At 40.3% G+C, this 16,154-nt stretch overlaps 1 protein-coding gene across 4 annotated transcripts in view; it reads right to left on the bottom strand.

The window, feature by feature from the left end:
- Positions 1 to 16,154, bottom strand: part of UTRN (utrophin) — a 578,097-nt gene that overhangs the window by 538,253 nt on the left and 23,690 nt on the right. The window contains exon 1 of one of the 4 annotated variants that reach the window (XM_008995203.5): positions 619 to 802. The exons of the other annotated variants lie outside the window; for them this stretch is intronic. Coding sequence (XP_008993451.4) covers positions 619 to 670 — 52 coding nt within the window. The 5' untranslated portion in view covers positions 671 to 802. Of the gene's footprint in view, positions 1 to 618; positions 803 to 16,154 lie in introns of those variants that run through there. 4 annotated transcript variants of the gene reach the window in all.

Below are 16,154 nucleotides of genomic sequence, written 5' to 3'. Positions count from 1 at the left end.
CTTGGCACCAGCAGAGAGAAATAAATGACAGTGAATGAACCAAGAGAGGAATGGACAAATTAAACGGATGCGGGGCACTAATTACTCGATTTTTGAAGATTTGGAATAGCGCCATGGTTCCAGCTCCTTAACCCATTTACAGTTTAATTTCTATCCCATATGACTTTCAGACAACACACACTTTTGAGAAAATCTTTTTCCATCACAGAGAAGTGATAGAGTTAACTTTCACAGTGTATCATTAGACACTGGACCCAATCCATTCATATTCAACAAACATGCATTAAGTGCCAGGTTCTGTGCTAGGCTCTGAGGCTGACAGTGGTTCTATCCCAGCAGATTTACAAGTCTAGTAAGTAGAATAAATCATATTTAGAAAATGTTTCTAATGACTGACCTTGTTAGATTTTTTACATGTAACTATCTTATTTCATAACATTATTAAAATATGTTTTTTAAAAAACTTCCCAGGTCACCCAGAGGACAAAATAATTTGGACTCCGTTAACTCAGTAATTTTCACACTAATTCTTGGCAGACTGAGTCATGTCTCGGCTTCCTTTCAATGAACAGGTGGACAAAAATTCAAATAACCACATTCTAAAAGAGTCTTCTTTACCTGCCTGTGACGGTCTGCCATCGCCATTTGTGGATGCGGATGTCACTTCCATTTCTCGTCGGCTCAGCGTGTCCTCCAAATGTAGTTAAGACTCCCAAAACAACAGGACATGATTTCTAAAGTCACAAAGGGATGTGCACCCCTCGGCTGGAGAATGTACTTTGATGGAGTCAAATTGAAAAACAGGGCCAAACAGTATGGGAACCGTGGATAGATGCGTCCCTCCCCACTGCCCAGACCAGAATGGTCACATTCCTGCCTCTGTGCATAGGCCAATCCTGATCTGTTCTGTCTGAGCCTCTGCCAGGCGTGGAGCCTGTCGCCTTAAAATCTGAAGACGTGTGACAGCACTTATCTGCCTAGGAACAGCAAGGTATGTGTTTCTACAGACACCACTGTTGAAACTGCTTGGTATACAGAGAAGCCAAGCACCTGCTCTCTCCTCCTTAGGTTTTCCTTAGATTCAAGCAAAGGGAAATCTGAGTAAGGAAAAACGTTAAGGAATTTAGCATTTTTTAAAATTTCATTTTATGTTCTAGCTCTTGCAAGAGAGCTTGTTTTCATAGATTTTATAACCTATTTTTCAACCTATATACTCCAAACTAATTCCTAATGCTTTTAGGGATCCATCCATTAATGAACTAAATATAAATAATACATGCCTTCAATCTAAAAGGTAAACCATGCCCCTTCAATGAGGATGAGACATACTAATGAGTGAAATACAAACTGCTTCTTTCCGCCAATCTCAACGCACAGCTCTCTACCTCACTTCACTCCCAATCACCAGCCTCATTCAGGCTTTCCATGGGCCAAGTTCTGCCAACTTAGAGCCTGCACACAGCTCTGCCTTTAGCCACGCCCTCCGTCACCTTGAACTATTGACTTGAATAGCTTGCTTGAGAAGGCCTTCCCTGACCACTCAAATTACCACTCACTCCAGGTCCCTATGAAGTCTCCGAGTGATTGGCCATCCCAGCATTGCAGAAAGTCTATCCCCTAAGCAGTGAAACAACTATTTGTACACTCTGCAGTTTGATGTCTGCTTCTTGCACTAGTCTACACACTCAATTATGATGCCATAATTGAGCTCATCAATTTTGTCAGCCACACCCAGCGCAGTGCCTGGCATATGAGGCACTCACCCAAGACTTCTTTCCATTTAAAATTGTTGTTTCTTTTAAAACACTGTGGCACATTGCTGCCGTTGCTGAGGTCTCAGGAAACAAATACTCATTTTAAGCCATCATCTTTATCAGGGGTTATTACAAGGCAGGGGGGGTTCATGATCTCGGACAGGACAAGCAATTAGATATTTTCACTGACCTCTAACAGAAATTTGCATTTCCTTCTATTGTGATGACAGATCACAAAACACATTATTCGTGGTAGTTTTGATTCTGTTACTAACAAAAATCATAACCATTTTTACATCACCTTACAACTCTAGCAGGTATCTTGAAAATACTATTTGGCTCATTGTTATTTCAGAAGGGTAGAGAAATTAGAGATTGTGAGAACTTATGAAACACACTAATGATTGAACACACCAATGAACAGCAAATATTACTGTCTCACAGGCTTTTTTAAGTATTTTGGTAACTGTATGCATGGAGTGCCATGTACTCTATTTTACGCACTTAAAAATATTTGTCAGGCCAGGCGCAGTGGCTCACACCTGTAATCCCAGAACTTTGGAGGTCCATGGTGGGTAGATCACACAAGAGATGGAGACTATCCTGGCCAACATGGTGAAACCCCGTCTCTATGAAAAATACAAAAATTAGTCGGGTATGGTGGCCTGCACCTGTGTCCCAGGTACTCAGGAGGCTGAGACAAGAGAATCTCTTGAACCCAGGAGACAGAGGTTGCAGTGAGCCGAGATCATGTCACTGCACTCCAGTCTGGCAACAGAGCTAAAAAAAAAAAAAAAAAAATTGGTTTCACTAAACTGCCAAAGGAGTCTATGGGTCAATGAAGGGGGAATGGAGACAAAAAATAAAAACCCTAATCTATTAATGCATCACTATCATGAGATATAAACATCTGATGCACCAAGAACAATTATATTTTGTTCTGAATGGGTTGAATGTATTTTTACTCACTGTAAAAGGAAATAATAAAGATTTCCTTAAAAAGACAATGCAAAATAAACAAAATTAATAAATTAAGATGTTATTTTTAAAACAAAGATATTTAATTCCTTGGTTTTAATACAAAACAACTATAAAAGAAGAAATTCCCAAGAGGCATTAACAAGTGTAAGAGTTACTTAACAGTTCAACTGTTAGACCCACCCCCCCCCACCACTCCTACTTCTGGTAACACCTGGATGCTTAACGTCATTTTCCTTTGTTTCATCACCTCTCTAAAAATTTGTCACTCCTTTGTTAAGATGCTAGATAAGCCCAGTTCTAACCAACCCTTTAAATTACTCTCTGGGTACTCCCATGTGTATGCACTAAGAAACTTCTCCTTTTTTCCAGAAAGACTCATCCTTGAATCATTAAGGCCCTGCAAAGAGAGGAGAGCAGACCCGTGGGGCTGCATTACACTTCAATTTCCATCACAGTGTTTTCGCAGTTGTAGCAGTTAGAGATTGCGCCCAGTCTTACTTTTGTAACAACTCCGTGAATATATGCACATCATCACAAGAAAGAGTTACAATTAACACCTTACTGTGAACTGCTTTAATCAGCCAACTATTAAAATCTAGGGAAAAAAGAGCTTTGTGAGAGGTGAAAGGCCTGGCCTGGACGGAGTTAGGCCAATGGGCAACACCCAGGGTCTGCCTCAGCAGAAAACAAGTTAAGAGAAGACATCAAAAACAAGCTCTGCAGAACCTCAAGGGCAGCCGGCAGGCCCTGGTTGTGTTATATCTTTTACACAAATTAAGACAGGTTCTAACCAGTTCAGTTCAGAAGCTCCAGTTACATTCAGTAATTTTCTCACTCTCCGGCCAAAAGGAAAAGACGTCACAGGAAAGAAATGGTCCTGGCACCCCTCCTCCTTCTCCTCCTCCCATTTCCCCTCTCCTTCACCCCGTCCCTGTTTTCTGTCTCTAAAACTTAGACTCCAAGCCCAAGGTAGGCCTGATCTGTCTGCTTTAATCCACAGGTGTCACATCTCTTACAGAATATTAACAAAACCCCCTCAACTTCACACAGTAAACAGAAGCATAAAGTCCTCCAGAAACATTCCTTCTCAGGTACAAATCCACCAGAGAAGCATCAATGACGGCCTAAGATTGGAAGGAAAGTTGGAAGAACTGTCCTTCAAGTCTGGGTGGCCTAGAGAAGCAGAAAGAATGCCAAGTTCAGACTCTTAGTCATTTCATAACAGTTTAATCTTGAGAAAATCATTTTCTCATTCCGTGAGTGGGATTCCTCAGGAGTAGGAGAAAATAACTGGGCTGGTTGGCCCCTTAAAGCATCCTCCAGATCTAAAATTCCGTGAGGGTCTGTGTTACCACCACAGCCATCCATGTTTGCAATTGATGGGGAAAAGCAGAAGGAAGCCACTTAGTATTAAAAGTGGTTTATCAGCCAGAAAATATTGGAAAGAGACCGTTTTGGCTTGCAAGTCTGCTCACTCTTAGTATTCATTCAGAATTCCAAGTTCCTTGCATTTATATTTCATTACTAGTGAGCTAAATATACCACAAGTGTAAAATGTCTCACAGAAAACATTCTCGTCATCACCAGCAATATGGAAAATACGTGGCCGTCACATCAAAGGAGAAATCTGCCTCAAAATAATTTGGATATTTACAAGTCACACACACAATGTGAGGATTTAGATGATTTCTAAAGCCATGAAGCTTCTCACGCCTGGCAGAAAGTATTGAAAATATTAGCGCCACTGTGCCTAATAGCAGCAAGAATTCAGTGCTGAGAAAAGAGAGCTACTAAAAAAAAAACTAAGGGACCATGTTATTCACAGAGCTTTATGTAATTGCCAAACAAAGTAACAGTGCAGCATTTTCTGTACTATCAATAAAATTTTTAATAAAATGATATCTACAGTAAATCGCTCATATATTTCTCAATTTTTATGCAAGTAATAAATGCACGTAAGTTTGTTTTCAATAAAATAAGATGATGATAAAATGCAGCAGGCCTGGACCATCCCCTTTCCTCTGTTATCTGTTTCTTCTAACATTAGTTTATATATTTCTAAATACCATGTGTCTAAAGCTCCTTCCTGATTGCAAGTCAGACATTATTTATAAGACTGTTTTTACTTAACCACTTTTACATCCACTCTTCCAATCTCTACTTGAGATCTTGTTTCTGATATCCTACTTTTAATGTCCAAGATCTCTTTCTTATTCTCTGATCTTTTTTAAATCACATTCTGTTCTTGTTTCAAAGACACAGTTATTTTCCTACTTCTCTGAGGATACACGCCACATTCCTGTTTCCCCTAAGCGTCTCCTTCCTTTTGTGTTAATGTAGGTTTGTGTTAATGTAGGCTCCAATAGTGGAGACTTTCAAACATCTGCTGACTCCCAGCAGCCCTTCCCATTTCAAAAGAAGGCTCAACAGTGCATAGGCTTGGGTGTCATCTACCAACCAGCAGGCTCAAAGTAAGGTAATCAATTTACATGCTGTACTCCCAGTAAAAGCCCTCTTTAATTAGGGGCTGATTGGCCCTCAAATCAGCCAATGAGAGGCTGTCTCAGTTCATTTTTTGCTAATACAATGGAATGCCACAGATTGGGCAATTTCTAATAAATAGAAATATATTTGGCTCAAGGATCTGGAGGCTGGGAAGTCCAAAAGCATGCCAGCCTCTAGTGAGGTCCTTCTTGCTACATCATCCCATGATGAAAGTTGAAAAGGCAGGATACACTGGCAGCAAGTGAGCAAGAGAGAGGCAAACTCACTTTTATAACAAGGCCATTCTCAAGATAACTAACCCACTCCTGCAATAGTGGCATTCATCCAGCCATATCAGAGAGAGCAGAGCTCTCATGACCTAATCACCTCAATTTAGGCCCCACCTCCAAATCCTCTTGCTCTGGGGATTAACTTTCCAACACATAAACTTTGGAGAGATGTATAGCTTCAGGAACTGGAGGACCTCCTGGTGGCAGTTAATCTTCACAGTGTCTATTCAGAGCCTTGCCATGCTCTCTGGGCTAAGGATTCCAAGTCAGAGTTCAATTTTTCCAGAAAACATATAAATCTCTGTTCTCCTGTGCAGGTGAGGAAGAAGAGGAAAGCTCTGAGAGTCAAAGTGTGCTGTTTAAAGGTTCTCAATCAAACGCTCAGTTTTCAGCTTCAAACTTCTCCCACTTTCCCCTAACCCAACCTCAGACAGTACTGGCAACTTTCAACCAGAGGGCTTGCAAAATCTATGACATCCATGAGAAGTCCACTCCACCATCATCTTTCTTTCCCATCGATGGCTATTTCATTTCCACCACCCTTTGACCACAGGAGTTTATTTCTTTTTGTCCTTTATAGTAATTACAACAGCAACATGACAACAAGCAACGATAAACACAAATTGCTCTACTGCTTTTAACTATAAGTTCTGTTCTCTTTAATTTATACATAGGAAGACTCCTAAAATGGTCCCATTTCCATAAGCCTGGCACTGAGTTTCACATGGCAGCAGTGTGCAAGCAAGACATGGTTGTCATAGTCTTGAATTCCAAAAGATATCTTGCTAAATATTTTATGGTCAAAACTAGACTTTGTATAGTAATATTAATAACATTAACTGTCAATTATTCTCTTTATGATTAGATCCAATTTGAAATATGATACAATGATTTCATATAGAGAGAAATTTTATAGTTATAGTATAAAATTACTTTTCCTTTCCTTTATTTTTATCTTTTTTATTTTACTTTAAGTTCTGGGGTACATGTGCAGATCTTGCAGGATTGTTAGGTACACACACGCCATGGTGGTTTGCTGCCTCCATCCCCCCATCGCCTATATAGGCAAGGACTTAATGACCAAAACACCAAAAGCAATGGCAACAGAAGCCAAAATAGACAAATGGGATCTAATTAAACTTAAGAGCTTCTGCACAGCAAAAGAAACACTCATTAGAGTGAACTGGCAACCAACAGAATGGAAAAAAATTTTTGCAATCTACCCATCTGACAAAAGGCTAATATCCAGAATCTACAAAGAACTAAAACAGATTTACAAGAAAAAACAACCCATCAAAAAGTGGGTGAAAGATATGAACAGACGCTTTTCAGAATAAGACATTTATGTGGCCAACAAACATATGAAAAAATGCTCATCATCACTGGTCATTAGAGAGATGCAAATCAAAACCACAATGAGATACCATCTCACGCCAGTTAGAATGGTGATCATTAAAAAATCCGGAGACAACAGATGCTGGAGAGGATGTGGGGAAATAGGAACACTTTTACACTGCTGGTGGGAGTGTAAATTAGTTCCACCATTGTGGAAGACAGTGTGGCAATTCCTCAAGGATCTAGAAATAGAAATACCATTTGACCCAGCAATCCCATTGCTGGGTATATACCCAAAGGATTATAAATCATTCTACTATAAAGGCACATGCACACATATGCTCATTGTGGCACTGTTTACAATAGCAGACTTGGAGCCAACCCAAATGCCCATCAAAGTTAGACTGGATAAAGAAAATGTGGCACATAAACACCATGGAATACTATGCAGCCATAAAAAAGGATGAGTTCATGTCCTTTGCAGGGACATGAATGAATCTGGAAACCATCACTCTCAGCAAACTGACACAAGAACAGAAAACTAAACACTGCATGTTCTCACTCATAAGTGGGTGTTGAACAATGAGAACACATGGGCACAGGGAAGGGAACATCACACACTGGGGTCTGTTGGGGGGTAGGGCACTAGGGGAGGGATAGCAGGGGTAAGGAGATTGGGAAGGGATAACATTAGAAGAAATACCTTTTCTTTATTTTCAAATGTGAAATTTTACTTTAGATTTGGTAAATCAATACAGCCAAATTACAGCTGCTATTTTGGGACCTCCATGCAGATTTACTTTATGTATTGAAAACCCTAAATTGTATTAATGTTTTATTAAAATTTTAAATAAATTTTATCTCCACAAATATGTGTAAAAATAAATACAGAAACCCAAAGTTCACCTATATTCATTAAAGCAAACCTGTAACTGTATCAAGATATTAACAATGAAGGAAAAATACACCCAATGTAAAGGTTCTAAAACCCAAATGCTCAGCTTTCTCCAACCCATGAAGGCCTGCCTACAAGTTCTGAAAATGGAGGAATTCTCATCCGGGCTGAAAGGAACACAAATGTGATTGATAGTAAGATGCTGAAATACAGAAATAATTTCTCAAGACTACCCTGTAGACCAGAAAGAACTTCACATCTGACACCCGTGTTCCCCACAAAACCCAGTAAAATTGTCTTTGGCTACCTAAGAATGGGGAAAACTTCTGAAGCGAATAAAGGTAAGATTTTCCAGTATATTCATAAAATTGCAAGCTTTTGCCCAAATTAGTTGGCTTAAAAGTGCACATACAGCCAGTTTGATTAAGTCCCTGGCAGTCATGGAAGCTTGTAAAAAATATTTTGCCCACATTGTGATTTATGTTTAATATATCACAAAACAAAAACAAGCAATGGAGAAAGAAATTTTAATAAAGTATTCTTTATTTTATTTTCCTTAAACTTTAATGTTTCTGAGAAAGTTTAAGAAAGAAATAAAAATAATTACTACTAAATGACTGCAAACTTTTAAGCAAAATAAATATTAATGCTCTGCTTCATGGATTCTGATGCAAGAATATTTAAAATTCCCTAACATTCAAAATATATTATCACAAAAAGTGATCTCCTTGTTCTTTTCCATCCCATCATTAATTGGAGGGAGGGAGGGCTATTCTGGCTCTCATTCAAACGATAGTAATTTGTCTATTAGTCTTGATGAGCGGATGGAGATGAAAGATGTTGGAATTTTCATATATAATTTTTATAGTATTTAATCCACCATTTACCTCGTGGTCATGATGATTTAATAGCTTACTAAAGGAAGTATAGTCAATCCAATCCCCAAATTTAAGAATTGCCAAGTTTATGCTTCATTAATACAAACATCTTTGTTACTTAAACATAAGCATTAGAACTTGAATTGCTAGGAAGCCAAAATAGTGCCAACTCCACATTTAAACTGGATTTGCCTATAAAATGATCAGAATCACACACTCCTTACACATTTCCCTATGTGTATCCTGCTCACTAATCCTTTATACCTGGATGGAGTCCCCATGTAGAAAGCACTGCTCAAGACAGTGACTTACAATGGCCCATGAAATCTACTTTTACTTCTTCTCCCACACTTTGTCCACCAGGATGTTAGTTTCATTTCATGAGTCCCTGTGTGGAAGATATTTCTGAATCAAAGTGTCTTTAATTTCCAAATCCTACTAGAGAATGATAAAAGCTCTTGGTGATGAGTCACAAGGGTGAGTTTGGTGGCAAAAATTAATTCCTGCTCCACAAAGTCCCGTGGAGGGCTGCTGAGAAAGGCCACTCCCAGATTTAGGGAGATTAGCCGAGCTACAGGTTCACAGCTGAGAGTGGTAAATCCATCAGACAACTCAATGAGCGCTCACTAGGGCTCACCAGTGCAGGACACACGGCAGGGAGCCTCCAAGATCACTTGCTACACAATCACCCAACTAAAATCTTTATTTAGCAAATGAAAACAGCCAACTCCCAAACAAACATCCACCCAAACAAAAGAAACCAGTTTCCATGTGAAAAACTATATCATTTCTTAAACTTGCTTGTAATAAAATAACTTTGGGCATATTATGGTAATTATTTAATTATCATGTGCTTGGAGTTAGAGACTCAAGAGAAATACTCCAGGGTAGTGATTAAGAGTATGGGCGGCTGGGTGCTCAAGCCTATAATCCCAGCACTTTGGGAGGCTGAGGTGGATGGATCACTTGAAGTCAGGAGTTCGAGACCAGCCTGGCCAACATGGTGAAACCCGATCTCTACTAAAAATGCAAAAATTAGCCGGGCGTGATGGTAGGCACCTGTAATCCCTGCTACTTGGGAGGCCAAGGCAGGAGAATTGCTTGAACCCCCGCGGCAGATGAAACGGTAAGCAGAGATCATGCCACTATACTCCAGCCTGGGCTACAGAGCCAAATTGCATCTCAAAAAAAAAAAAAAAAAAAAGGTATGGCACAGCCACCTGAGATTAAATTCCAGCTCTGTCTCTCATTACCTGTGTTTAACAAGCCACTTACCCACTCTCTGCCTTGGCTTCCTGAATGTTAAAAGGTGATAATAGAAGTGCCTCTTTTATAGGGTTGTTGTGAGGATCAAATGAATTCATATGTGTGTGTACATGCATATATATGTGTGTATATAGACACACATGTATACCCAGATATGGGTGTGTGTGTGTAAATAATAGTAAAACAGTTAAATAGTGACTGGCATAGAAAGCATGCAAAAAACATTAAGCTACTCTTCTTATTACTACAATACATCTTATATATCAAATTATTTCATGCAGTGCTTCAGGTTAAAATTAAGCAGCCACTAAACATGTGCAACTGTGTTTAATGTGATGAGATAGAGATGCTTGAAAATTTTCAGCTGATTCTAAACAGCTGTGTCCTTACAGCCACTGCTGCACAGCGAGCTTGTCTGCCTGCCACAAGCACCTTCCCCTACTCCATCCCCATTAGCAGGGAAAGGCAATAAGTGAATCTGGTGAATAAGGTACAAATAGAATCTCAACACTTAACAGATTTCAAAAAGCAGACTCAGGTAAATAAAAGTTCCCAGTGGTAAATGAGGCACATGCTAGTTTATTATCAACCTGAATGCTAAAGTTCAGACCACGACTGAAAGGAAGAGGTGGAAAACTGAGTGAATGGTGCACTAGTTTTTTTTTGTTATTAATCGTTTTACCTCTGTAATTCTACCTATGAGAAACTGTCCTTTGCCCCAAAATACCCTTCTCTCCTTTGATTTCTCACTGCTCTGTTGTTCCCTTACTTCCTGCACAGTGCAATCTAACCAGAATGTCAAATTGTATGTGTATGAGCATCAGGCATATTCCAACCAATTTATAATTTATTATTTCATAATAATGCTTTGTATAAGTATTACTACCTATATCCACAAAGGCAAAATTCCAGTGGCCAGAAACTTGGGTCACAGCCCATTCATCCAGACCTAGTAACCTGAATTGGGAGATGTCCCCTCTGTCACTATCAGCAGCTTGCAGTCAGAGCCAATGACACGAAGAGGGAAAGAGAGGGCAGGAATGAAGCAAGGCAATAATGGTAATAGTAATAATAATAATAGTAACAACAAAAGCAACAGCCTCTAACAATATTAGCCAAATATTTCGAACTCATTTAATCTTCATAACTCTACCTATCCGTTAAAACATAATAGAATAATTATTTTTATTCCATTAGTCTGCAGAATTTACACCTCCAAAAATTTACTTAAGGCTTGGCACAGTGACCCATGCCTATAATCCCAGCACTTTGGGAGGGTGAGGCAGGCGGATCACTGGAGCTCAGGAATTTGAGACCAGCCTGTCTCTACAAAAAGTACAAAAACTAGCCTGTCATGGTGGCATGTGCCTGTGGACCCCGCTAATCTGGAGGGTGAGGTGGGAGGATCCTTGGGACCAAAAACTGAAGATAGAAATATACAATGTTTCAACTAAATCTTATGGTACATAAAATTCTACCAGAAGATATACTAGGGTTCCTCTTTTTCAGAAGTGATCATGACTACAGGAAGCAGAAAGGTTTAGTCAACCAAGTTATTCTGAGAAACAATCAATAATCTAAATCTCTACTACCAAGTAAATGCCTCACACAATAACTTGTCATTTCATCAACATATCCTTAAGTGTCAAGGTCTCTGCCAAAAGGCAACACACAAATACAGAAAGTCTAACACGCTCAAAAACAGCACTTCCAAGGAAAATGTGAGACCCACAACTTAATAGCCTGATCAGCAGACAGACTACCCTGGGCCACAACATTAAAAGAGTGAAATTCATGTACCTTAATTTTGAAAAATATGAAAGAATAATGAGGAAATAAAAGAAATCTAAATAAATATTACAAAAATTAACCTTATTTCAAAAAAATTTTGAGCAAATTTTTTTTTTTGTTTATTTTGAGACAAGGTGTCATTCTGTCGTCACCCAGGCTGGAGTGCAGTGGCACCATCATAGCTCACTGCAGCCTCTACCTCTCTGGCTCATGTGATCCTTCCACCTCAGCCTCCTAAGTAGCCGGGACCACAGGTATGGGCATCACGCCCAGCTAATATTGGTATTTTTTGTAGAGACGGGGTTTCACCATGTTGCGAAGGCTGATTTTGAACTCCTGAGCTCAATCTGCCTGCCCAGGTCTCCCAAAGTGCTGGAATTATAGGTATGAGCCACTATGCCCAGCTAGATTTATTTTCAATAGACATTATTGTCCAGGCGCAGTGGCTCACACCTGTAATCCCAGCACTTTTGGAGCCCGAGGAGGGCAGATCACTTAATGTCAGGAGTTCGAGCCAAGCCTGGCCAACATGGTGAAACCCCACCTCTACTAAAAATATAAAAATTAGCCTGGCATGGTGGCAGGTGCCTGTAAACCCAGCTACTCAGGGGGCTAAGGCATAAGGATCACTTGAACCCAAGAGGCAGAGGTTCCAGTGAGCTGAGACCACACTACTGCACTCCAGCCTGGGCAATAGAGCAAAACTCAGTCTCAAAAATAAAATTAAATTTAAAAAAATTAGCCAGGCACAGTGGTGGGCACCTGTAATCCCGGCTACTCAGGAGGCTGTGGCACAAGAATTGCTTCAGCCCAGGATGCAGAGGTTGCAGTGAGCAGAGATCCCACCACTATACTCCAGCCTGGGCAACAGGGTGAGACTCCATCTCAGAAAAATAAATAAATAAGTAAATAAATAAAGAAAGATATTATAAAGGAATTAAACTAAGGAACACCTATTTCTTAGTATTCCCTAAATAAACTTGAAGAAGTAAGATATATGGAATACACTGAAGGAAAATTTTCCCTTAAAGAATTGGGAGTTGCCGGGCGCGGTGGCTCAAGCCTGTAATCCCAGCACTTTGGGAGGCCCAGGCGGGTGGATCACGAGGTCAAGAGATCAAGACCATCCTGGTCAACATGGTGTAACCCCGTCTCTACTAAAAATACAAAAAATTAGCTGGACATGGTGGCGCGTGCCTGTAATCCCAGCTACTCAGGAGGCTGAGGCAGGAGAATTGCCTGAACCCAGGAGGCGGAGGTTGCGGTGAGCCGAGATCGCGCCATTGTACTCCAGCCTGGGTAACAAGAGCGAAACTCAGTCTCAAAAAAAAAAAAAGAATTGGGAGTTACAGAGAAGTCCACAGTACTTTATTGTTAACAGTATTATTGTGCAGGCTCTTAACAGTGCCAAGTATTTTCAATATATATCACAGGATATTTTAAAAAATCCGACGAGCAGAGTACCTAAGCCAGAAATGAGATAATAGGTCAAAAAATGGTGAATCATACAGTCGTAAGGTTTGTCAAAAGAAAACAATCCCATCTAGAAGCTATTTCCAGGAAAGGACAGAACAAAGCTGGAAATAAACGCCTATGTTCAGATTTACTGACTGTGAGAGCAGAAATTCCTATAAAGCAATGGAAAAAGTACCGTGCAATATAATCAACTATCAAAGGGTTCCTTGATAGGAAAGTCTGAGGACTATTTTTAAAAATTTATTTATTTTAAAAAAAAAAGGTAAGAGAAGGTACTAATCTCTATTATGACAATTTGATAATTTATCGAGATACCAGATTGGGGCTGGGCAAGGTGGCTCATGTCTATAATCCCATATCTTTGGGAGGTCGAGGTGGGTGGATCACTTGAGGTCAGGAGTTCGAGACCAAATGGCCAACATGGTGAAACCCCATCACTAAAAATACAGAAAGTAGTTGGGCATGGTGGCAGGTGCCTGTAATTCCAACTACTTATGAGGCTGAGGCAGAAGAATTGCTTGAACCCAGAAGGCGGAGGTTACAGTGAACCGAGATGGCCCCATTGCACTCAAGCCTGGGCGACAAGGGCAAGACTCCATCTAAAAAAAAAAATGATACCAGATTGGAATGTTTAAACTGACTCCAGGATTAAGGCAAATCGTTGGTGAACGTCCTGCAACCTCCCTTTTTTTAAATGATTTTCTGTATTGTAACTGGTTTACAGTACAATGGGGTGCCACAAATGAGAGTTCGCTTCATCTAGATGATCACAAGTAGATGAAGAAAAAGCTTCTTCTGTATCATTCACTGTTGTATTTACAAGGTTCTGGGTTTGAGGGGGAGCCTCAGGACCAGAGGAAAAAATCTGCCTCATTTTATCAAATGTATTTATGATAATTTATGAATTATGTCAATCTTAAAACTAACCAGTTTATTATTGCTTTAACTTTTTGACAAATTTTGAGACAAATTTGCATCCACCAGAGTTTAACAAGGGGAGAGAGCTCGTTAGAGAAAGCAAACAGCTTCTGTGAACTACCCATGGCCTTATCTTACCAATCCACTCATTCCTTCCTCTCCACATTGCTGTTGATTTTCGCTTTTTTCAAAATCCTACTTCCTACATGGTTCTCTGTAAGGATTCAGAATTAGACAGGGCACTTTTTAAAATACAATATAAAATTTATTCTAAGACCTAACTAATAACAAGCATATCCTCATCTATGAAACACTAACAACTATATTTCCCCATAAAATTATTGTAGGGAGTAAATGAAGCAATATATTTGAAAAGGCCCAACACACACAGCTAGCTCCCTGCCTCTCTCTTTTTTTAGGAAATATTTTCTCCATCTAAAATTAATTTCCCTTATATGCTCCAGATTAGCAAGTGATCAATTCATTCACACTTTGCTAACTTTTATAGTGAAACTAACTGGTTACAATTTTAAAAGTTAATGTATATCCAGATACTTCCTGTGAAAAACATTGACTTTGGCTAGAACTCCTGAACCCATACATTACTGGAAGTAAAAGTTTAACAGATTATAGTTAGTTTTAAATGAAAGTAATGTAAGTGAACAGATTGCTAACAGAGCAATTGCTATACTACTAATGCATTTACCCAGACGCCTTAACTTTCGATGCTTTCTTTCAACATGACCACATTTTTCAACTCACATGGCACCAACACTGTGCCTAGTATCACACAAACCACTTGAATAAGAGCCATGGGGTCAGTAAGAGCTACCAACTGCCACATATGTCCAAATAGGAACCAATATCAGTCTCTCTGTTGTTTCGTATTTTAGAGACATTTTATTTTCTTGCAGAGACAGCGTCTATGTTTCCCAGACTAGTCTCAAACTACCGGCCTCAAGCAGTCCTCCTAACTCAGCCCACCGCAGTGTGGGATTACACATGAACCACTACGCCAGGCCCCATTTTTTAATACATCCATGAAAGATGAGAAGGTAATGCAGAATGAACCATCAAGGGAAATATATCCTGAAATCCCTTGGCTGCCTCTTCCATTTCAAAGGAGGGAGTGAACAGGGAACAGTCGCATCCAGATAGCAATGGAGCCCTGAGACGACTGTCAGCAGCCCACAGTGCCATGACGTTCTCATCTGCCCCACATGCTAAGACCTATTGTGCCAGATCATCACCAAATAATGCCAAGGATTCAAACACATATAAAGTGCTTTTCGGGTAGCTTCCTACAATGCCAAGCTGCCTGAAGTCTGTCCATTGCATAGAGGCACAAGTCCAAGGGGGTAGACAAGGCTGACATCCAGCCAGCACAGCAGCACAGGGGAAAGGACACCTTTTGCTTTGCACAAAGGCACAGCCCACGAAGTGGTGTGTCCACCTGACCGAGTCACTCCAGAGCGGGGGCCTTGGTCTAACTGCCTGCCCAAAAGGGCTGCCTTGGGCTAAGTTAAAATAATGCCCAGCAGCAGCACACACTAATGGCAATTTCTAGGTGAGAACAGGAACTAGAGTTTGGCATCAGGCCCTGGCCAGCTAGTGTCAGAACTTGCCCCCTTCCCTGACCTCTTCTATGTACGTCAAGCACCCCAACCATTCTTCCTCTTTTCCCATCTCACCACAGTGCTGCCCACACTGCCGCTGGGTCCTGGAACAGTGCCCTGACTGACCTACTGCCCCTGCCAGACATGCAGGAAGGAAGATAAGCGACCGGTCAGGCCAAGGACCTCACTTCCTGACCCCGCTGGTTGAACTTAAGAAACAATGTTAGAAAGCATGATTCCATCCAATGGCACTTTTACTGCGGTATTGTGTTTCAGCTACCATTTAATGTGAAACAGGATTCTGCAGGCTGGCTTACGTTCCAATGTTTCAAACAAGCAAATTAGAAACTCTTTACAGCCCACTAAGTGCCCAGGCCCTGGGTTCTGGCCTCTGTTTGCAAAGGAGATCATCTCCCCTTAATCTTGTGTAAGCCATTCAAGCTCAATAAACCTGTTTCCTCAGCTGTTAA

This window comes from Callithrix jacchus, chromosome 4, assembly GCF_049354715.1.
Source record: "Callithrix jacchus isolate 240 chromosome 4, calJac240_pri, whole genome shotgun sequence".
NCBI lineage: Eukaryota > Metazoa > Chordata > Mammalia > Primates > Cebidae > Callithrix > Callithrix jacchus.
Note: the sequence above shows the minus strand (reverse complement) of the source record. Positions and strands in the feature narration are given on the sequence as shown.